The sequence below is a fragment of the Pagrus pagrus genome (genome assembly GCF_965226575.1).
Source record: "Pagrus pagrus genome assembly, chromosome: 9".
Classification (NCBI taxonomy): Eukaryota; Metazoa; Chordata; class Actinopteri; order Spariformes; family Sparidae; genus Pagrus; species Pagrus pagrus.
The window spans coordinates 25,228,898-25,252,025 of NC_140193.1; the positions used below are offsets into that span (position 1 = coordinate 25,228,898).

General features: G+C 41.4%; 1 protein-coding gene across 1 annotated transcript; it reads left to right on the forward strand.

Annotated features, from left to right (window-relative positions):
• Nucleotides 1-1,917: 1,917 nt before the first annotated feature.
• Nucleotides 1,918-15,571, forward strand: cyp27a3 (cytochrome P450 family 27 subfamily A member 3). Its single transcript, XM_084363014.1, has 9 exons — nucleotides 1,918-2,292; nucleotides 3,814-4,004; nucleotides 6,050-6,249; nucleotides 9,697-9,894; nucleotides 11,786-11,949; nucleotides 12,127-12,293; nucleotides 12,796-12,877; nucleotides 13,472-13,678; nucleotides 14,288-15,571. Exons 1-9 carry the CDS (start codon nucleotides 2,044-2,046, stop codon nucleotides 14,438-14,440), a joined length of 1,611 nt encoding a protein of 536 aa, XP_084219140.1. The 5' UTR covers nucleotides 1,918-2,043; the 3' UTR covers nucleotides 14,441-15,571.
• Nucleotides 15,572-23,128: the final 7,557 nt, after the last annotated feature.

A 23,128-nucleotide genomic window follows, 5' to 3' on the forward strand; every position in this document is an offset into this window, starting at 1 on the left:
AGGATGAGTCTGTGAAGGAGCTCACAGCTCTCACGGCTAATCTGTCCATCAGAGGAAAACTGGATCCTGTCCCCGAACACTCCAGGGCTGTTGATGGTGGGACAGCAGGGAATCCACCAAAGGACCAGAGGAAGTGTACAAATAAATGGACATTGAAAAGGTTGGTCGCTGCAGAAACCATAAAAGAGGGCACATTGTGTCCCTGCACAGAACCTCAGAGGGTCCAAGCTTGATTATAAATGTCCCACTGACAGGCAGAGACACGGACTGAAGACTGAGGGAGGAAGTATGAGCCAGGTGCACACAAGCACAGGTAGGTCTCTACTGGCAACACTCACACCTGGGATTAATTAACTCTACAGAACATTAATAACATGAGACAGAGGTAGGAACCTTTTAATGCTACTGCTTTATAAAAGGTGCAGTATGTATGAATTGGCCACCTGTTGAATGTATACTTAAAACAAACAGGGGGCAGCACATCACCAGAATAACTGCTACCTGCTGCTCTGTGTAGCTGCCATTAGCTAGTTAGCTCAGTTAGCCATGCAGCTCCCAGTACAGAGGGGGTGTTGGTGTTTACACTGCTAGCACAGGAGATTTGGACTGGGGCAGGATAGAGCTAGCTGGTTAGCATGCTAACTTCAGTATATTTCTGCAACACAATACACGTCAATGATGCTTAGTGCTCAAACACAGTCAGAGTGGGTTGTGCATCTCAGTGTCCCCTCATTGAGATGCTATGTCATTATTTTTAGACAATACATCAGTTTACGTTTCAACAGGATCTTGTTTTCATCGCATTGGTGGTAATCAGCTTCCATAGTAATACATCCTCAGAACTCACTGTGAACAGTTTTCATCATCTACTAATATAATATCAAAAATACCTGTGAGTAACAGTACGTGTTTCTGCAAAGACATGTTGCTGTTGATTTCTTTTTATTGTGATTTCATATTTTTACATGAAATTTCACTCTAGGCCTTGAAAACAGAAAAATAGTTTGACTAAGTAAATAAATAAATACAATAATTCAAGGCCCTACTTGCAAGTTTTTGCTGGATCTTTCAGCAGCATCTTGGGGTCAGTCTCGTCCCTCTTGGTACTTTCTTATTTTTACAATGTATTCTCTTGAATGTATAAAGTCAAATCCACAAGTGCAAAATTTCTGTGATTACTGTGTTTAACTTATTTAAAATGATCCTGACTGCGTTATTTTTATTCATATAAAGATGATGCAGTCCCTGTGAAATGAGGTTAAAAATTTTCAAATTCTACACAGTTACAGTGTTTTAAAAAGTAAAGATATGGTGGTAATTCATACTTTGGTAAACGTGAAGTACACATATGAATGAGTATGAGCACTCAAGTAAAAGTCTTAAAGTATCTGATATTAAATTAACTATAGTATTAAAAGTACAAGTAAAAGTAAATAGTACATATATTTACATGCACACTGTATACTATGGGCAAGTACTGAATCTGATATTGAGCATTTTTCTGATTATTAAAATCTTTTTTTTTTATCCAAAAAAAATCAATCCATTTAAAAATGTGTTACTTTAGCTCTGATGCAGCATGTAATCTGCAAAGTAACTAGTAACTAAAGTTAACAAATAAATGCAGTGAACTAGAAAATAGAAGCAGAAAATGGAAATACTCAAGTAAAGTACAAGTACCTCACAAGTGTACTTGAGTAAATGTACTTCGTTACATACCATCTATACACAACTGATGTTGAGATACTCTTTAAATTCAGTGACTCAGGTGAAACAGAAAAGGAAGGCAAGTGTACCACAAGTTGACCCATAATATCTATAAATAAACTGTACAGTCTGATCTGTTTGTTCTGCTGCTCTCTTCAAGTTGTGACGGTATCAAAGTCCACAGTCGGTTCAGTCTGCTGCGCTGCCACTGCAGACAGGGAGCCATTATACTGAGCCACCATCACACACGCACACGCACACAGACGCACATACACAGACTCACACAGCGGGACTGTGCGGCTGGTCCAGACTGAAACAGACGGATCACACGTTGAAATGTTGAGGAGAGCTCTGCGCAGCGTCGGACTGCGACCGAACCGTCCGCAGCATGACGGCGCCCAGAGAGCGACGACGAGCTGTGGAGACATTCACCGCCGAGACGTGTCCTCCAACACCTCCACCTCCACGGTGATGGGGGACAGCGTCAAACAGAAAACTATAGACGATTTAGGCGGACCGAGTTTTCTAACCACGTTGAACTGGCTCTTTGTGAAGGGATATTTCCAAACGTCGCAACAACTGCAAGTGAGTGAAATGAGTGTGTGTGTGTGTGTGTGTGTTGTCTGGTTTACACTGACCTGACCAGACACAGAGGTCCCCTCTTAGATAGTAGAGAAATGTAGTTCCCTGTTTGACGTGTATGTGTGTTTGTGTGTATGTGTCTGTGTTGTTTGGTTTACTCTGAACTGTAGTGCACCTGTGCACTAACTTGTTATTCACCTTAAATTACCTCACATTCACTGCATTAAAGGTTCAGTTCCCCCAAATGACTAAAATAATGTTTTCTCATTAAGCCTTCTGTAGCAGTGATGCAGACAGTTGAGGGGTTGAGGTTTATTTCCTGTCCCCAGTACAGGTACAGTGGAGTCTGTTTGTATTTCAGTGTCCCTGTTGCCTCTGATCATCATTGTGGAAAGATGTCACTGTAGTTCCTTTGAAAACAGTCACATCAAGGTGTGTGTGAGACTGTTTCTGGAGAGACTCAATGCTGCTGCTGAATATTTTATGACATTCACCATCATTATGTTTGAGTTGGAGGGTTAGGGTCATAAATTATAAGGGTTTACTTCACCAGAGTAGATGAAAGCTACTGTATGAGTGCTTCACTGTTGTGAAAGATTACAGTGAAGGAGGAGCTCATGTAACAGAAACCAGAGGCTGTTTATATCCTGTTACTGGCAGTGACCGCAGGACGGGGGAGTCTCCACCTAACTTCACCTTTAAACTGACATAAACAACAGATACAGCTGCAAAAAATTACATGCACAATACAAAAGGGCACATTTTGAATATGCCTACAAGTTATTTAAAAAAAATATATAAAACATATTTATGTGAACTCCTGCTTCAAGTACACAGAACACCCCTGTTGTTCTACTTTGGACTGGTGTCTGGAAACGATGGGTCAAATTACTGTGCTCTTTTGATTGTGGATCATTTTAATCTCCTCAAAATGTTCTATCAAATCTGTTTTTATATCATGAGTTTATCTTAAGATAATGTAAGATAAGATAATCCTTGAAATTTGCAATATTGGCATATTTAAAAGAAGAATAAGACGTGTACACTATAGAGAGGAGATAAAACACAAGTGTTTGAACAAAGACGTAGCACCAACTGCCTTTATTAATGCGTGATGTAGAAACATTCATCAGGCTTTTATTCAGTTCAATTCAGGCATGTGAGGCACACAAATAAGATAAAAAAAACATGTTAGAATAAGAAAACTATCCAAACTAAATGTGTGTTTCCTTTGGTCAGTGTCAGCTACAGTATCTATAACATCACAGATACACATATATATCACAAAACCAAAATGTCATTTAAACACATTATACATCAGAAGATTGTGACATTATTTTAACAATTTATTCAAGCGGAGATGATGCAAAGTGTTTTTCTATTATTTGGGTGAACTGACTAATCCTAAAGCCATAAAGTGAGTAGATTTATAAAATGTTTCACAGCTGAAGGTCTGAATTGTTGGTAAATGAATGTCTTTATCAGATTGAACATCTAACCCGATGAATTACTCTTTATTCAAAGATAGAGCACAGTAAGATCTACGGCCCTCTGTGGAAATCAAAGTATGGCCCTCTAGTCGTGGTGAACGTGGCCAGCGCCGAGCTGATAGAAGAGGTTCTGAGGCAGGAGGGAAGACACCCGGTCCGGTCTGACATGCCCCACTGGAGGGGCTACAGAGAGCTCAGGAACCAGGCCCATGGACCTCTGACTGAGTGAGTGAAACCACTATAGATCCTCTGGCTTTACAGCTGTGTAGATGTGGGTCAGTGTCTAAAGGTGCACTACGTAGTTTTAGGGAATACATTTTAATCAGAAGAGAAAGATGTTCATTGATTTTTTAATGTTTAAACAAACTATCTCTTTGTATTTATGCATTTATTTTATCAATATGATTCTGTCTTATTTGATTATTCGGATGAGCTCACAGGGACAATTCCATTCAATTACTTTGATGTGGCAATAAAGTTTTGAATCTTGACTGAATAAACAAACATACTTTACTTTGTTTATATGTGGCGGACCCTGACACCTTTGTAGCTTTAATTTCCATTTCTAAACTAACGTTAACTACTGTTGCTCTCGGTTAGTGGACTCAGTTGTATAAACATTGAAAAAGTTAAAAATTACTGTAACTGTTCCTCCTGTCCAAACTGTCAAAACGTGTCCTCCAGATTCACCCTCTTCAGTGGACTGTAACTTTTGAAGGTACCCGCTTTATTTTTCTAACTCAGACTGCTGCAGCCTTGAAAAAGCTTTGTACATTGTAATGAATAGTTTGATTTAAAACAAGAAGTCCATGGGAACATCATTTAAGGGAAACTACTGTATTAAGCTGCTGTGTGTTTGCACTTGATGTGTAGTGATAGGTGACAGGGTTCATTAATAATGCATGGGATGGGAAAGACCAGGCTTCAGTCTGGGCTTGCAGCTCAGCTTTGCCTTTGGCTGCCATGTGTGGGTTCAGATATCATCAACAGCCTCATCATGAGGCTGAAGACGTACAGAGGGAACTTTTCTTCCCCCGAGGTGCCATTCACACCAGGCAGACCCAAACAGGCACGAGGACCATCAGTTTCTCTGGGTGACTAATAGCAGCTTATCCTTGCTGGTACACCGTTTTTCCTGTCAGACCTGTTTTGGCAGCACCCGTCATGGATGGTGACTGTTGTGACATCAGAGCTCCCGAAGAGGCAGGCTGAGAGTTAAACTCCGGCGTCTGACCTGTAAAACAACCTCAATAATTAAAATGTTTTTAAAATGTGTCAGCCATTTCCATCACTAATGAAAGAATAGTTTAGAGTAGAGAGTGGAACCAAATGTTCTCTTCTTTATTACAAGGTCATTAGATAGCGTAAATAAGGCTGGCATTGTTCTCGGTTTTTCTTATTGTCAACAAATACCACAAAACACATTTAAATTGTGGGTGGGACGAGCGAACGATGTTCGCAGGGTTCTCCCCTCGAACATTTTTAACAGAGTAGATGTCTTTTCCTATGTTCTGGGTTCTTTAACAGGTGGTTTTTATCTGGATCAACTAGCATGAGAAAAAGTATGATTACATTTGTAATTTCATCCATACACACTACAGACACTATACGCACAGAAACATATTAGTATATATTAGACTAATCTATAATAACTTTGTGGCACAGGCCCCTGTTAGGCCTAAATACTGTGTTGGCTAAAATATATTTGCTAACTATTCAAATAGCAAATAACTTCAAATCCAACACATAGAACCAAAAAATCTAATTAAATAACTGTGACACAGTTAATCACCAACAATGACTCACAGGGGTTTGGTGCTTCTGCTGTTCTTTCTTGAATACATTTCATAACCTCACTCAGTTATCAGGTGCTCAGTTGTATCAACTAATGTAATGGTTGAACTGCAGTAACAGTTACAACATTTAGAGATAATAACTTTCTAAGCAGTATATTTTGACTTTTTCTTTTTTAAAAGCCTCAATAAATAATAATAATAAAAAAAACATGACCACAACAGAAAGAAATAGTCCACCAATTCCCAAATAAGGCACCTCGTCCTCCTGTATTAGTACCCAAATCTTCTTTTTTGTTGTCTTTGGAGGAATCAGCTATATCAGGGTCTGTACACACACACACACACACACACACACACACACACACACACACACACAATGAAATGAATCGTTTCAGTTTGATCAGTGCAGGTATTAAACAACTTGATCTCATTTTGTCATGAAGCTCATTTCTTCTTATTACTCATGGTTTACAGAATGGGGGCTAAGTGGCAGCGCATCCGCAGCATCCTGAACCCTCGGATGTTGAAGCCCAAACACGTCTCGTCGTACGCAGACTCCATCAACGAGGTGGTGACAGACTTCATCCAGAGACTGGCCTGGTTGAGGGAGACCAAGGGGGGGGGAGTGGTGGTCAACGACCTGGCTGGAGAGCTCTACAAGTTTGCTTTTGAAGGTCAGCAGAGAACAAACACATGAAATGTTTTTATTTGATCAACTCCGGAAATGCGTCTGTCTTTTAGATATGTGAAAACACCTGGATTAGTAATGTAGAGGTAACTAGAGGAAGTCTACAAGAATGAAAGAAACTGCACTATTTGTGTTTCTGTCACTTTTCACAAAGAGGTTTGTCAATAATAATAATCAATAATAGAGCCTACTACAACTCAAATGTAGTTATCAAACACCTGTGACAAAGATATGTGACGGAGGCAGGATATTTTACACTTTAACAAAAAAAAAAGTTTTTAAACATGTACACAGATACCAAAATATCTGTTGTCAGCCACTATTGGCTGATGATTTATCAGTCAGGCTCTAGTCAATAATGTCTCCATCAGAACAGTTCCAAAGACACAGGACATGACAAGCAATACAAACTCATAACAACTATAACACATAACAGCAGGTACAATTTAAGGATTTTTTTCTTTATTATATTTTTAGTTATAAACCCACACCACTATGCATCTGCACAATAAACTTCTGATTTCAAAAGTCAACACAAAAATATACTGTTTGTTTTACATCAAATCAATCAAAATCATGTCTTCTTCCTGTAAAACAAAAATGTCACATGTGCTGACGTAAGCCTGTACTTACAGATTTTAACCAATAATATCATCCACCATCAATCAACCTTCAGCTTTCAGCGGTGGGAGAGTGGCACAGAGCTCAGACTTGGTTTCCCACATAAAAAAACAAACAGAAAACAAACTTCCTGGCAAAACTTTTTCCCCCACTAGTTCTCAAGTAATAAACGCAGGAGAGAAAACAATATTGATCAGTCTTAGAAAATGGTCCCTCAGGGCTTCCGTAGAACGCGGCCAGTTTTGGTTCAAAACACAAACTCAGATACCAACTGTGGACAGTTTGACAGCATGAATCCAGTACTGAGGTGGTTTAACTGCTGGGAGACAGTTACGGACTGCTCGTTTAGCCATGCAGCTAACTTGCCAGTCCTATAAGCTGACTAACATTACGCCTTGGGTTGCCAGGAGCCAACCTGGAAACAAAACCACCTTGGTTCTGTATTCTCTATCGTCAAACTGGCAGCCGTTGGTCTCAGATGGTGGCGAGCCCTGTCATCACTTAATGGTCCGTGTTCACTTTGACATGTAGCTGCATGATAACTCACATTCACTGCTAATGCTATTGGCTACTGACTGCTGAAACACATGAATATGCAGAAGCAAATACGTCTGCTGGACTTGAAGGATTCTTATTGTATCTTTTTTTTATTATTATATTACATGTTATCTCTAACACACAACTGTGACAGATGACAGAAGGATATGCTATCAGCCCTGCTGTAGGTGTCCTTGACTTTTTGACAAGCAGCTCTTTCTGTTACTTCATCTGCAAAAAAGTAGCCTCCACCTGAGATCTGAATGTTTTGTAATGATTGAACAAATATAGACTCTTAAGTGGGTCGAGCAGAGACATGCTGCTCTTTGTAGAACAGCCTCTTTCTGTATGTGCACAGGGTTAGGGATACTTTGATTTTGACACAGTTGAGTGTTTTGGCCTTGACAGCTAATTAGATACTGTGAGATAATACTGCAGGTGTGATCCTAGTACCTTATGAGTTCACAAAGGTAGGTTTAGGTACATTGGCCCTCATTTATCAAACGAACGTACGGCAGAAAACCGTGCGTACGACCATTTCCACGCAAGCTTCGGCATTTATCGATTTGGACGTGAGCGGAAGCTACGATCAGATCTCACGTCAGGTCTGAGCTCGTGTACGCAAATCTGAGTCTGTGGATTTGCGGTGCAGCACAGCAAAATCTGTCTGAGTCTGAAAATAATTATTAAACAAACCTCAGCTGTCATTGAGCATAAGCAGTCACATATTTAGAACAGATCAAAACGGATTCTTAAAACGAAAATTTAATTTAAAAAAAAGCCCACGTTTTTACTGATACCACTTTTTTGTAAAATAAAACAATATGATAGGCTAAATAGCCTAACATGACAACTAATTATTGCACATTCAAATTTAAAAAAATAATAATAGAAAAAGGCAATTTAATGAGATTGCTGGGTTTCCGAATGTGGTTGGAGCAATTGATTGCACTCATGTGCGTCTGAAGGCACCATCCATGAATGATTACGCATTCATCAATCGCAAAAACTACCACTCGATAAATGTAGGCCTACAGGTGATTTGTCATGCCAAGCTATCACTTTTAAACGTGGTGGCCAGGTGTCCGGGGGGGGACACACGATTCTTTTATATTTCAAAACAGCTGTGTTGGCGCGCGGCTGCAGGAGGGCGCACTGCAGAGCCAAAGTCATCTCCTCGGTAAGTAGCTACCCTAGATAAATTGCATTAAACTAAACAAGGTATCAGATGATAAACATTTTGGTATGGTTCTTCTAGGTGACAAGGGTTATCCTCTCACGGAATACCTAATAACCCCGCTGGCAAACCCTGCCACAGAGCAGGAACGCAGATTCAATAGTGCGCACACACGCACACGGGTCACAGTGGAGCGCTGCTTCGGGTTGCTGAAGGGCAGGTGTCTCTGTCTCGGACCAGAAGGGGGACCGCTGCTGTATACCCCAGAGAAAGTGTGCGATATTATATTGGCCTGTTCAGTTTTGCACAACATTGCATTAGTGAATGGAGTGCCTTTTGATGTGCCGGTGCAGCCAGATGAGCCAATGCCCATTGTCTCTCCATCTCCGAAGAGTTTCTTTTCTTGCCAGTGTTTCCTCTCTCCATGTTTGACCTCAGTGGGCGAGGCCTCCGAACCAGGAATATTTAAGGACGTAACATGTTAATGACGATCGGATTCAGCCGCCGCATTTATCAAGACCCGATCATTCGTACGCTGGGATTGGTCAGATACGAATGTTTCATAAATCACACGTATGTCCTGTCGTAAGACCAAATCTGCGCTCAGATCTGCACCCGTTTTCACGCAAGATTGATAAATGAGGGCCATTGAGTGCACATGGGTAATGTGTTTTTAAAGAAATAGTTTCTCATTTTGGGAAAACCACTTATTTGCTGTCTTGCAGAGAGTTAGATGAGTACATATGGAGCTACAGTTAGCAGCCAGTTAGCTTAGCTTCGCATAAAGACTTTATTTCGCATAAAGCTCACTTTTTTCATGTTTGTTTAGTTTATGTGTATGTTGCCAGACAGACATGACAGTAGTGTTGATCCTCTCATTAAACAAAAAAACCCAAAATGTCCCAAAATGAGGAGCCGTTCCTTTAACAGCCAGTTTATTAAGTGTTTGCTTTTTTTTTACTTTCTGCATATATTTCTTTTTACAGTGAGTGAGCTGTGTAATAAGACATGATAAATGACACATGAACTATATGGTCAATGCACTTTTTTATCCCGTTTAGAGAAGCCGCAGTGTGATAATGTAATTGTGAAATGCAGGGATCTGTGTGGTGCTGTTTGAGAACCGTATGGGCTGCATTAATGAGGTGGTGCCCGAGGAAACCCAGAAGTTCATCTACTCCGTGGGCGAAATGTTCAGGCTCTCCTTGATCATCGTCCTCTTCCCCAAGTCTGCCTGGCCCTACCTGCCCTTCTGGAAACAGTTTGTGGCAGCCTGGGATCATCTCTTCAAAGTCGGTGAGCAGCTCTTATGTCAACCAGTGAATCAAAGCAGTGTAGCATGTTTAATCCCTTGAACCTTGATTTTCTTTACTTGATATGATCCCTGAAGTCGCTCACATTTTTTCACTCTGTATGACGAGATCACACCCTGTAGATATATTACATTTACATGTCTCAGGCATTTCTTTCATAAAGCTATTTAATACTTGAATACGATAACATTAAGACAACATTAAAATGCAGCATGTGTTTTGAAGGCCCAGTGTGAAGGACTTAGCTGTGTGGTGTCTGATTGCAACCAACTGAATACCCCTCGCTTTAACGGAACGCCCCTCCCCCTCCCCCACAGACACTAATGGGGCATTCAGACCAAATGCAAGGCAAATTATTGGCCTATCTAGATTACATACAAAGTCAATGAAACAACACAAATAGTCCTCTATTCACGTCTATTCGCATTTGCGTGAGATTAAAATATTGAACTCAAGTGAGGATTTCATATGACGCTGTGTTGCGAAAGCCAAATTCACAATGAGGTCATGTCTTTAACGTCGCCGATGTCCGAACATTCACGAACAGCGATGGAGGAGAGGATAATAATCACTAATTGTTTCCGTTTGCGGACACCCAGAGCTGTACGATAACACATCTACTCGTACTGAGACAGGGCAAAAAAAGAGCTGACATGGAGGAAAGTGAGCGAGGAAGTCAGACTACCTGGTAAGTCATTCAGGGAACAAGCATTTTAAAAGTTGCTCGCTTGTCATCCTGTTGATAGACCTGACAAAGCATGAATTCAGACTTTTTACAAGGCGGCATTATGATGGTTGTTATTTCAGCATCCTTCTGATCCATTTATTGATCAGGTCACCGAGAAATCTCTTGCCGGGAATTGGCATTAATTCCTGGCATTAATCGGAGCCAACAGGTCATTGAACTGGACACTGGTCAGCCTCAGTTAGCGCTGGAAGCGGCAGTCAACCAGACACGGCTCCTGAAGAAGGTGCTGAAATACACCAAGCTGGGTGCTGCAGTGCATGTAACATGAGCCTAATGTTCTCTTCATGTTTAGCCTGAATGCACCATGAGAATGCAAAAAACACAATAGGCCCTCCCTCTCTCATTTCAGATAACAAAAACACAGTCATTCTCAGTTTCAGGTGATTATACACTACTACAGACATAATTAAGAAAACTGTAAAGCAGGCTCTGCATGATCTGCACCTGAGGAGTTTAAACATGTGAACACACTGTTAAACTAACATTCTGTCCAAACTGTCCAAAGATGTTAACAGTTAGGGCGCCCCTGTGAGCATGCCCCACATGTATGGAGCCCTGGTAGTGTTAGTGTTGTTTGTTCCTCGACAGCCCTCTGCCACTCCCTGTTAGAGCTCAAGCTTCATGGCCATTTTTCAGTTTGCGTTATCAAATAATTTCAAGGACCCGAGACTCCGGTGACTCCCAGAGGACAAAGTCCACCTCTGTGCAATAGAAATCTCTTCACTTAACCCATTCCTCATTTTGGTTTGCACTAACTGGGCAAATTTTCATACACATATTTATTATTTATTAATAACAACACACTGCCCACACTGTTCTAATACACTGTTCATATTGTAAATATTAGGTATGTACATGCAATGTATATACGAGCCTATTTCTATTTGTTACCTTTTGATTATATTGTGTATTTTTTACTATTATTATTGTTTATTGTAATATTACTGTCCTTTGGCTGCTGTGACACAGAAATGTCCCCGTTTGCAGGACAAATAAAGGAATTCTGATTCTGAGTGTCTGAGCAAGATCCCTCAGTGTGTTTCTGTCGCCATCTAGTGTACAAAAGTGTGGAGGCCATCTCCTCTTAGTGTCCTGTGGGAAGTGAAATTTGATTTGTGCTTCACAGCTGAAGACTTGGTGCAGAAGAAAATGGAGGAGATCCAGGAGAAGGCGCAGCTGGACCAGAGCTTGGAGGGAGCGTACCTCACACACCTGCTGCTCAGTGACCAGATGACGGTCACTGAGATCCTGGGCAGCATCACCGAGCTGCTGCTGGCAGGAGTGGACACAGTGAGTACAGACAGTGTGCATGAGGGAGGGATTCACTGTACAGTGGTTGAAATGTTGAAGCAGCAGTTTTATTGAACCTTAAATTTATACCAGTTCTAACCTAGACATCAAATCAGTGCTCACTGAGTGAGCACAGAAATGAAGCATGACATGAAATGACAGAAGTCTCTGTTGCAGACGTCCAACACCATCTCGTGGTCTCTGTACCTGTTGGCGAAGCATCCAGAGTTCCAGGAACAGCTGTACCAGGAAGTGATAAGTGTCTGTCCCGGAGACAAGGTGCCAAACAGTGATGACACTGCTCACATGCCGTATCTGAAGGCCATCATCAAAGAGACGTTACGGTCAGAGGGAATCTCTCATTTTCAATAGAATAATAATCAGTACAGACACATCAGACACCTGATTGTAGGAGCTGCAGGTTCTTTCAGGTCAGATCTGCTGTGGTCAACTATTTGTTGACCACAGGGCCATCAAACATTTGAGTTTGGTAATGATTCAACAAATATAGACTCTTCAACTGGGTGGAGCAGGGACATGCTGCTGTCTGTAGAGCAGCTTGTCAAAGTAAATATAGTCAGTCTGGCTGTAACAGACTAGTTCCCCCAGCATGCAGAATGCACATTAAAATGATGATGAATGATGCTGATGGTGAGGGCCTGGCACTAGAATCTAGTTTCCTCTAACATTTCTCTCTGTCTGACTTTGCTCAGCAGCATATTTTTTCCTCAGCAATGTTCCTTAATCAACTATTTAAGAACGCTTCCCAACAATGATATTTTCAGTGTGATCACATTGTGTTAGAGTTAGTTTTTTTGACTTGTCACTGTGTTGTCTGCTCACCAGACTGTATCCAGTGGTACCAGGAAACGCCCGTGTCACTGTTGAAAATGAGATTGTGGTGGGAGGTTATCTCTTCCCCAAACAGGTAAGACACACTTGTCTGAAGTATTCATTGGTTAATGGGAAAATGTGCTGTCTGGCTGTATTTCAATTTTATCTTGTGACAACACCAAACGTTTGGTCTGGATAGGTTTAGGCACAAAGACCACTTGGTCAGCGTTAAGAAAACATCATGTTTCGTGTTAAAATACCTACCTTGGTCTCCACACAAACAGCTGGAAATTTTTCTGAGGTCTTGTTAAAAATATCAGGTGGTTTCATGCTTAGAAAGGCAGCCTTGAACTGTGGTCACTGGCTTGTCAGCCTCCTCACCTGTAACTCCTCCACCCTCCCCTCCCCTCCACCTCCTGATGTGACAGTCGGGTCATAAACAAGGAATGTGAACATGATATGAAACGTTTTGTTGAAATGTAAACATGGTACATAGCCTATGAGACGTACATGAGATGTGTGTGTCATATTTCTGATATTTCTGACCCAGTATGCATGTTTTTATCTCATGTTAACAGTCACACAGCTGTAGGTCTCACAGCTCTGCCTCACGTGTACTGACTGGTAATGTATTAATGTCCTGTGCACATCTGACTGACACAGTGTAACAGAGTGTCCTCTCTCACAGACGCTGTTCCACCTGTGCCACTACTGTGTGTCCTACGATGAGAATATTTTCCCCGACCCTCACGCCTTCATGCCACAGCGCTGGCTCCGAGGAGTCGACGACAAGTACAAGCTGCACCCGTTTGGGTCGGTGCCGTTCGGTTTTGGAGTCCGGGCGTGTCTGGGCCGACGGGTGGCTGAGCTGGAGATGTATCTGCTCCTGTCCAGGGTAAGAACAGCTCGGAGCTGCTAACATGAACACAGATCTGCTGTCTGTCACAGCCGGTATCAGTCATTTATTCTCATTTTCATCAAAATCTATCCATCCATCCATCCATCCATCAGTCTGTATAAGCCTACATTACAGCTGACGCTGCACAAATCTGCCTGTCTACAATAAAATGCTGAAGTTATGACATTTGATCAGGTCAGAGGTTAACTTCACTGTGACTTCATAATATTCTGCTAAAAATGTTCTGGCCATTATTCAACACCACAGCTCAGGAACAGCAACTTGACTGGAGCACAGAGGCATATAACCACCTGTTCTACTATGTTTACACCACTAATGACTCCTGCAACACCCAAACCAACATATTACTACTGTGTGAGTGGGCTGATTTCACTGAAAAAGTTATTTTCCAGTGATATTGCTGGAAATCAGCAACTTTTCCAGCAGACCACACAGGATGGGCTGTTCTTCTGTTATTAGTCTTGACAGTGGAATCGATGCAAACCACAAATCAGTCATCTGACTTTGGACTGATTTAGTTAACATTAATAAAAAAAATCTCTTCATGTATTTCTACTTGAATGTCTTTCCTTTTTTATTTCACAGTTGATAAAACAGTACGAGGTGAGGCCGGATCCTACTGGAACCACAGTGACGCCCATCACCAGGACTCTGCTCTGCCCTGCGAAGCCAATCAACCTGCAGTTTGTGGACAGAGGGGTGGAGCAGGAGCCAAGAGCAGCAGAAGTCGCTCTGTGAGCTGTGTTAGTATTCACAGCGTGTCTCCGGCCTGTCACCGACCACTTGTTCATCCAGCATTCACATTTAGAGGACTGGCTGGAATGCACTTAAACTGTGGCAGAGAATAGAAGCTAACAGAAAATGTGGTAGGCTGTATAGTGAAGAGTATAACACTATATGTACAGAATGTAAACATGAATACTCATACAAAGAGTTTTCCTCTGGAGGATTTATTTAGTTTCAGTTCTGTCCAAACCTGACCACAGCAAGGCTGACTGGATCTTTTCTGTGTGTTGGTGTGTTTTTTCTTTAGTTTCCCCAGCACCAGAATACATACATGTAACTCCTACAGATTGTGTTCATATGCTTTTCTTAATGTGAACAAATGCCCTGAAAAGACCAAACCAACAATGTGTCAGTCTGTCCCTGCTGTGTGTGTGTGGCATGTAGCCGCATCGCTTCCTCCTGAAAACATAAATCTGTTCAAACGGGTCCAATAAATGTAGTTTAATGTTCTCTAAAGGGTCTTTTATGTTTAGTTTTTATGAATCATTACTCAAACAGGATGGAATAGTGTGTGTGTTGGAGACGTTAGGTGCACTTGTGATGATGTGGGAAAATAATCTACAGTGTGTGTATGTGTGTGTGTGTGTTCATGGTAATGAAGGATGATGTCACTCAGTGCGACAGTGTTGCTCATTAATGTGTTTTTAAGACTACAGCAGAGCTCCTTGACACAGAGGAATAAGATACGCATACACAAGCAACACTACTTAGTAGGATCTATTCATTGTCGGCATTCTACTTATGGGGATGTTTAAAATGTGAAAATGATTGAATATAGTGATTCCATGTTTTTATTCTTTGGCACTTAACTAATTGCGTCTTGTACATAAAGACATGTATTTTTAGGTTGTAGCAGTGTTTATAATGGTGATTTTGTCTCCAGTTTGTTATATGTATAGCCAAATGATTTCATATAATGTCTCAGTGTCTTGAAAAGACCATTAACATGAAGTTTCTAAACCACTCTAGAGCTCTCTGGAGAGATTTAAGTTTCTTTCAAACAGTGCCAGTAACATCATGGGTTTGATCTTTACCCTGTGTCATTCTCCTCTGTCTCTTGATTTTGTCTAATAAAGACATAAATAAAAAAATGTGTTTTATTGCTTGCTTGTTTCCATTGTGTGAGACTGAAGCCATGTTCCAGCTCGACCCAGAAGTCTCATTCTAAGCAGGTTTTGACTCAATCGTGTCACAAAATTAATTCTAAAAAGTCAGTATGCAGACTAAGAATCGCCTCAGTTCTGAGTGTGCTGTTGATTTGTCACTACTGTATGGAAGAGGAATCGGGCCACTGTAAAAAAAAAACTGAGTTCTGACTTTTTTCTCATAATTCTGGGCTGTGTCTGAAATCATTATCTACACACTATGTAGTGGATTACAGTGTGTATTGTGTGTTTGCCAATATGTAGTGCTGTCCAAATGTGTAGTGGGGTTTATTACACTCCGTATAGTCTCAAAGTAGAACCAAGGGTCACTAACCAAGCATTATATACCATCATGCATTGTACTGGACCTGAGTGGTGTCCAAAACCGCTGGTGTTTCTTCATTTGACAGATGAGGTGACTATATATAGTCCACTTTTTCCTCTGTCGTTAATTCTTGGATTAAAATCAGAATTATGAGAAAAAAGTCAGAACTCAGATTATTTTTACAGTGGTCATAATCCTCTTCCTTACTATTGTCCTGCAATGCAATGCAAAAAGGAAATGATGGTGCTTCTCAAATCAGCGATTGTGCTGAAACAGAGATTTTGGGAACACGTTCAAATAACAATTTGCTTTTCTCTTTATGAGGTATTATTGGCAGTTCGATTGACATCTGACATCACCCATGTTGTAGCTAAATCAAGCCTAATTAGATATCAAACTCTATGAGCCTCTCTAGCTTTTAAACCACCCACAACTGCTGAACCATGATTTAACATCACCAGATCTAGGATCCACATCAAATTGTACTCACTCATACATACCAGCCACCTAAATACAACTGATTTTATTTATCCAGATCCATTCATTATTCTCTGAGAAATGAATAAAAATGTCAAAGAAATGCCCAATCTTACAATGGTAGAAAAAGTGAGAAAAGATTCCTGGCTCCGTCCCTTTATCTGGATCCTCACCAAAAGTTAATGGGGTCTATTCTGGGCCGAGACACATCCTCCATCCAAGTTTGGTAGAAATCTGTTCAGTAGTTTTTGTGTAATCCTGGTGACAAACCAACCAACAGACAGACAGGCAGGGGCAGCTGTAGAGTGGGTCATCTAGAAATCAGAAGGTCGCTGGTTTCGAATCCCCGGTTCTCCCATGTCGAAGTATCCTTGAGCAGATAACTTAACCCCAAATTGACTGCAGTCGGCACCTCACATGGTCAGATTGCATTACATTCTTGCAGTCTTACCATATTATTGTGAATGTGTTGTAAAGCGCTTTGAGTGCTCTGTAGACTGCACTGTACCAGAGAGCACATCTAACTTTATAGAGAGAAAGAGAGAGACATCACCCCTGCAACAAGTTGCAGTGAGTCAGGACAACACGAGCTGCAATGTCAAAAATGCAAAATACAAGCGTGACCAGGTGAACACGTCTAACCTGAGAACACACCTGGTCAAACATCAAATACAAGTAAAAGCTGAAGAGAGGACTGTGTGCGATAGCCTGGACGTGTCAGTCCACTGGCACTGTGCTCGCTCATGGAGAGGCATCAACATCTTCATTGACATCTTTATGTAATTAATTAGCTCGTTGGAGAAGTTGTTATATACAGTATATATATATATACACACATGTATGTGTGTGTGTGTGTGTGTTGCTCTGTTGTGTTTTTTGGATCAACTTTAGGGACACTCAGCCTTTCATTTCTTTTAAAGCTGAACCGCTGAATGTAATGGGTTACTGTTTTTGTATGAAATCATTTAGTTTACTATTCTCTGTTATCTATATAGGTAGATCCTGTCCCAGCTGCACAGTGTGTGCAGTTTAAAAACCCATCTGAACTGTTAATATATGATTCTCCTTGGATATGCTGTGGCAGACCAGTGCTGCCGTCCTGTGGACTCTTATGGCACTACATGATTTTCCAGTTCACTAATTTAGGTTTTCATCATTTCTTTAATGGTAATAATGTGCATTAAAGATCATTTCTGTGAATGTTACAGTTGCCTCTAAAATGATCAGGAGCCATGTGCTGAGCAGACTCTGACTTATTACGCTTGTTCCACACACAGTTCTCCCTGCTCTGTAGCTGCTCTGACAGTAAAAGTCTGGACAGCTCCTCCCATAGAATGATTACTAAATCAATGAAGGTCACAGGACCGTGACTGTTGACTGACTCGTTTTCTGCATCTCCTCGCCTGTCTTTGGAGTAGATTTAATCAGTAGATCACGATGGCTTTTACTTGACTGTCCCTCATCCATGGACCTGACAGGAGGGAAAACAACAGTTAGTTACATATAACACCTCCATCTTCTCCAATAACCGACACTGCATAACATTTCTGTCATGATTAAACAGTGTTTTTAGGTCAGGTTTCTAATTATTTACACATGTATCCTGTCAACCAACTCAAACTTCATCACAAAGAACATTAACAAGACGAAGGAATGTGTGTGAGTCAGTGTGATGTGGGAGAAACCTCCAGCAAACTAAAAACAAATTATTAATGGGCTATTTCAGAGTTCATTCTCTACCTTAGAAATCCGGATTCAATGTCAACTTACTCACTTTTTCAGGGGCCTTTAACCACATTTCACAGCCGTCATCAGCAGACAAAATTAGTGGAGTTGTCCTCACATGATATAAACATCTTCAGGTGATCATACAGTATGATGAGGAGATCATGACCCCTGTCTCTGTACGAACATGCTGATCACTGTGAGGATGACTGTGTTTTGGGGAATTTGAGGTTTTGGGATGACTTTAGGAGGAGTTACACATAGATTACACGTGGTGACCTTTGAAGGATTACATTAATAGACTACACATCTTTTTTACAAAATAAGCATTTTATACTGCAGAATAGTAGTAGTGCAGAGACAATAATGTAGCTGTCAAGTCGGGCTAAATATATGCAGCGTTAATTCTGAGAAGTAAAACACACACATCCATATTTAGTGCATATTTAAGTATTTAGACATGGAAACAAACGTAGCTACCATTTTAAAAAATTGTTGCGAAGCAACCAGTGGGGGAAAGTTACAATTTTGAGGTGCTTGTTCTCGTTACTCAAATATTCCCACTGTCTACTACTTTGTTGTACTTCACTACATTTGAAAAAGTACTTTTTACCAGAATTAGTTGACAGCAGGGATGCATATTTTAAATAATGTCTTCAATCAATAGTCGGCTGCTCAGCCATCAATTATCAATTAATCATTAATAATGTGTGAAATATGTTGGACGTTCTTCCATGAGAAAAGTCTTTTAACCACTGACTTGATTCATGTAATGCAGATTTGAAGTAGGCGACATTAGGAATGCCATTTATCCAGTTGAAGAGTTAAGAGGCCAATGGTAGAATGGGCGTGATCCCTGCAGCAGTGATAGAGGAGAAATGAGAAATGAATGGTCTCCAGATCAACAGGAATTTCTCTTACTTGCCATCCCTCATATACCTCATCTTTTCAAGATGGATGCAGCTCATCAAGTTACGCACCCAGTTAATATGGGTATGTGGATGATTAGACTTCCAATTTAACAGAATGCCATCCTCTAGCTGTCCACCAGATGTCCTCAAACTGCTCCTCCTTCCCTCAACACCTGAGCCTCACCTGCACCTCACTCCCTGATCAGCCTTCAGTACATACAGCAGTTCCTCCTTTGTTCCCTGCAGGATTGTCAGCTTATGGTGCCTTTTTCTCTTTTATAGCTTCAAGCCTGAAACGTGCCTGTTAATTGTGGCAGCTATTTTAGATTCAGTCTTCGTCTTTAGATTAAAATACTTATTAATTTTAGTCTAAACGTAGACTAATTAGGCTCTGCATCATCAGCAGCTGCATGTTTTTAAACCTGTCAGACAGTTTGAGCAGTGTGTTGTGTGTACTTACAAATACTACCATTAAAATCATACTAGTGCTGACACAATTAGTCGATCAATATTTATATTCCTACCTGTTTTACAGCTCAGAAACCAGACACATCACATGCTGTGTCATCACACACACAGTGTCATGATCAGAGCTGACATCAGGCTTTTCTGGTGATTGAGCGTAACTACAAGCTGCCGGTCCAAACATATAAAGACATAAACTTGTTACAGCAGCGACACGTGAGGCTCATCACTATGACAGATAAAGTCTGATAGCCAACACTCTCATTGTCGTCCCGTCCTGTCTCTTCCCTTCAACCAAGACAACACATAAATTTAGTCATAGATTTTATTATCAAAGATCTATTTACATCTAATTTTTTTATTGAGCTGGTCATCACCATTGTCATGAAAAAAAGGTCGTTGACAAACATTTTATGTCATAGTTTTCATAAAGTCCCCATGAAACTTCTAATAGAACAGAAAGCTGAATGCCCCCTCCGGTTTGGGATCTTCTTTCATAAAAACTTTGTATGGTAGTGAACTGAGAGAGTTTGTCAATTTAAAAGATCATTTTCCAAGTGAAGTACAGCATCTCACTCACCACACCTCACTAACACCAACATGGAGCCAACTGGACTCAGCTGATATACAGGAGCAGCTCTACAAGGTTTAAGTTACGGGTTTTGGTTTGTGTTCAACGAGACAACGTCACTAACGACACTCTCGGCCATGTAGTCTTTATTATGACGTATCTTCACAGTCTGATATTTCATTAGTTTTATGAAGAAAAAATATTTGTCATAAAACTAATGTACCAAGGTGGTTTTCCACAACATGGGGCTGAGTAAGCAAGGACCGCTGCAGGCTAACAGCTAACTACATTTAGCAGCAGTTGGCACGGCAACAAAGCTACCGGTATCTGTCAACTGTCAACTCCATTAATCTCCTCACTGCTGTAACTGTCCTCCATCATCATTCTCGGAGGCTGCGTACAGCTCCAGGCTGGAGGTGTTCATTGAGAAGCAGCTGGTTTTCAGGACGTTTGCTGGCAGCTACTTTAGCAACAATCTGTCCAGCGCTGCTCCAGGCAGAGCAGCCTGAGGGCGGCAGAGAGAGAACAAGACAATATTTCCTCCATAAAACATGAAACATAAAGTGATAAAGCTGTGTTTCTGTACAGTAATCTGAATCATTATCAACTTTATGGGCCAAGTATGTGTACACAAACAAGGAATTTGACTCCAGTTAAATTAGCTCTCAGTGTACAGTGAATAGTTTTTAAACATTAAATCTAAAAAGAACATTTTGCTAAAACTTAAAAATTAAGACTTATAGTTACAAGAAAAAAATGTGCAATTGTAAGGAGTGCAGATTTTTCCACAGTATTTATATTAAAAACAGTGGCAGGATTTATTGCACTCTGACTGTTCAGTGTTCATCAGAGTGACCGCCTTGGGGACAAAACTGTCTCTGTGTCTGGTGGTTTTGGCGTGTAGTGCTCTGAAATGCCTACCGGAGGAGAGGAGCTTGAACGGTTTGAGCCCGGGGTGTGAGAGGTCTGCAGAGATGTTACCTGCCTGTTTCCTGACCCTGGACTGGTACAAGTCCCGTATGGAGGGCAGGTCGGCTCCAATTATTTTTCCTGCAGACCTGATTGTCCGTTGCGGTCTGTTCCTGTCCCGTCTGGTTGCAGATCTGAACCAGACAGTGATGGAAGTGGCAGAGGGGGACACACCTTCAGGTCCTGCAACCTTCCTGATCTTACGTCTCTGGAAGAGCGGACACATCCTCTTCACAGATCTTTAGTGCAGGTGGGAGGTCAGGGGGGGAGGGGGGCGATGATGGCTATGGGTGCAGGTAAGTGGGTGAGGGGTGTGAAAGAGTTCCTTTCAAACCTGGTGTAGAAGGTGTTAAGGTCGTCTGCCAGTCGTCACTGGGTGGGGGGATGGTCACCTGTAGTTGGTAATGTTCTACAGGCCTCTCCAAACTGATTCAGGGTCATTGGCTGAGTTTAGGTGTAAACCAGGGTTTATCGTTGTTGTGTGTGCAGAAGGTCTTGGTCTGCACACACATGTCCTCACAAGAACTGATGGAAGATGTCACAGTGTCAGTGAGTTCATTAAGGTCTGAGGCTGCAGCTTCAAAAACACTCCAACCACTGCAGCCTGTCAAAGCAGGCCTGTAACTCCAGCTTCGACTCATCCGTCCATTTCCTCACTGTCCTCACTACAGGCTTAGAAGTTTTAAATTCTGCCTGTAGGTCGGGTAGACGGAGCAGACAGTGATTACAGTGAGTCCTAAAGATGCACAGGGAACAGAGCGATAATCGTCCTTTAAAACCGGATAGCAATGGTCCAATGTGTTGGTGTCGGTGGTGGGAGGTTTGGTAGTTTGTGCGTGAGATTTGCTCTGTTAAAAAGAATGATGAGCGGGGAGTCTGGGTGTTTTTTCTCCACGTCTGTTATCTGGTCAGCCAGGCGTTGTAATGCCTCCGTTACACAGGCTTGAGATGGGATGTAAACGCAAACCAGGACAACTCCCTCAGAGAATAGAAAGTTTACAATTTATGGAAAGAGTCTCTACGTGAGGGCTGCACGACTTCTTCAACACCGTGACATCTGAACACCAGCCTTCCTTTATGTAGAAGCAGGTTCCCCCTCCAGGAGAAAAACAATGCACCTTTTTAAACATAGAAGTCGGTCGTCTGTTTGATTTATGAATTTCTCTGTGCTTAAACTAACTTAAACTAAGACTGGGTTAAAACTTTTTCATGAAATGAGAGAATTTTTTGCTTTGCAACAGGCACAGCTAATAATGGGATACTAAGCTGACTAATAAAATGATCAGAGGGCCAGAATGAGGTTTCTTAAAGGGCCCCATGTGGCCCACAGGCCTCCTGCTGAATAGGTCTGGTTTTGACCCTTGACCCTTGACAGCCTTTTGTTCCTGTTGGAATGTAACCATGTACTCAAGTACTTCATTATGAGGTACTTGTACTTTGCTTACTTTTTTTGCATGCGCGACTTTGTACACTTTCAAAGAAGAGTCAAAATTATAACAGTTCAGTTCTTTAAGCAACAAAAACAGACAGCACCAACAAAAACAGACAAACACAACAAAAATAGACAAACACAACAAAGACAAAAGAACAACATAAAACAGACAGAGAAACCAACATCAGCATGGCTGCCGGCAATCTTATGGTTAGAATCAGCTGTGTGTGTGTGTGTGTGTGTGTGTGTGTTACTTTTTAGTGTGTACCTTAAAGTGGACTTTTAAAAACTTTTTTACTACTTTACTGGATGCACCAAAAACACACACACACACACAGAGACAATTACAAAGACATTAGAGTGACACGTCCAGAGGACTTGGAGCCTCAATCCCAGTCTGCTGTGTAACAACGACACTATTGTACATGTGAGGCTGCTCCGCTGCTGCTGGTCCACCTCACTGACACCAACTTCTGTGTGGAGGTGGGCTCGAAAACAGGGATCCGGGTGATTTATTACACTGTTTGGGAGACTTCCTCTCAAGACCCGCAGTTCCTTGAGGCAAAAAGTCCACGATTGGTGGTGGAAGATTAACTTTAAGTCCGCCCGGAGCAGCATAA

Excerpts from the sequence above, each read along its gene's own strand:
- cyp27a3 (XM_084363014.1), top strand. The coding sequence starts at position 2,044 with ATGTTGAGGAGAGCTCTGCGCAGCGTCGGACTGCGACCGAACCGTCCG. Across the intron at positions 6,250-9,696 it reads CTACAAGTTTGCTTTTGAAG|GGATCTGTGTGGTGCTGTTT; the intron begins GTCAGCAGAGAA and ends TGTGAAATGCAG. Across the intron at positions 12,878-13,471 it reads GTTATCTCTTCCCCAAACAG|ACGCTGTTCCACCTGTGCCA; the intron begins GTAAGACACACT and ends CCTCTCTCACAG.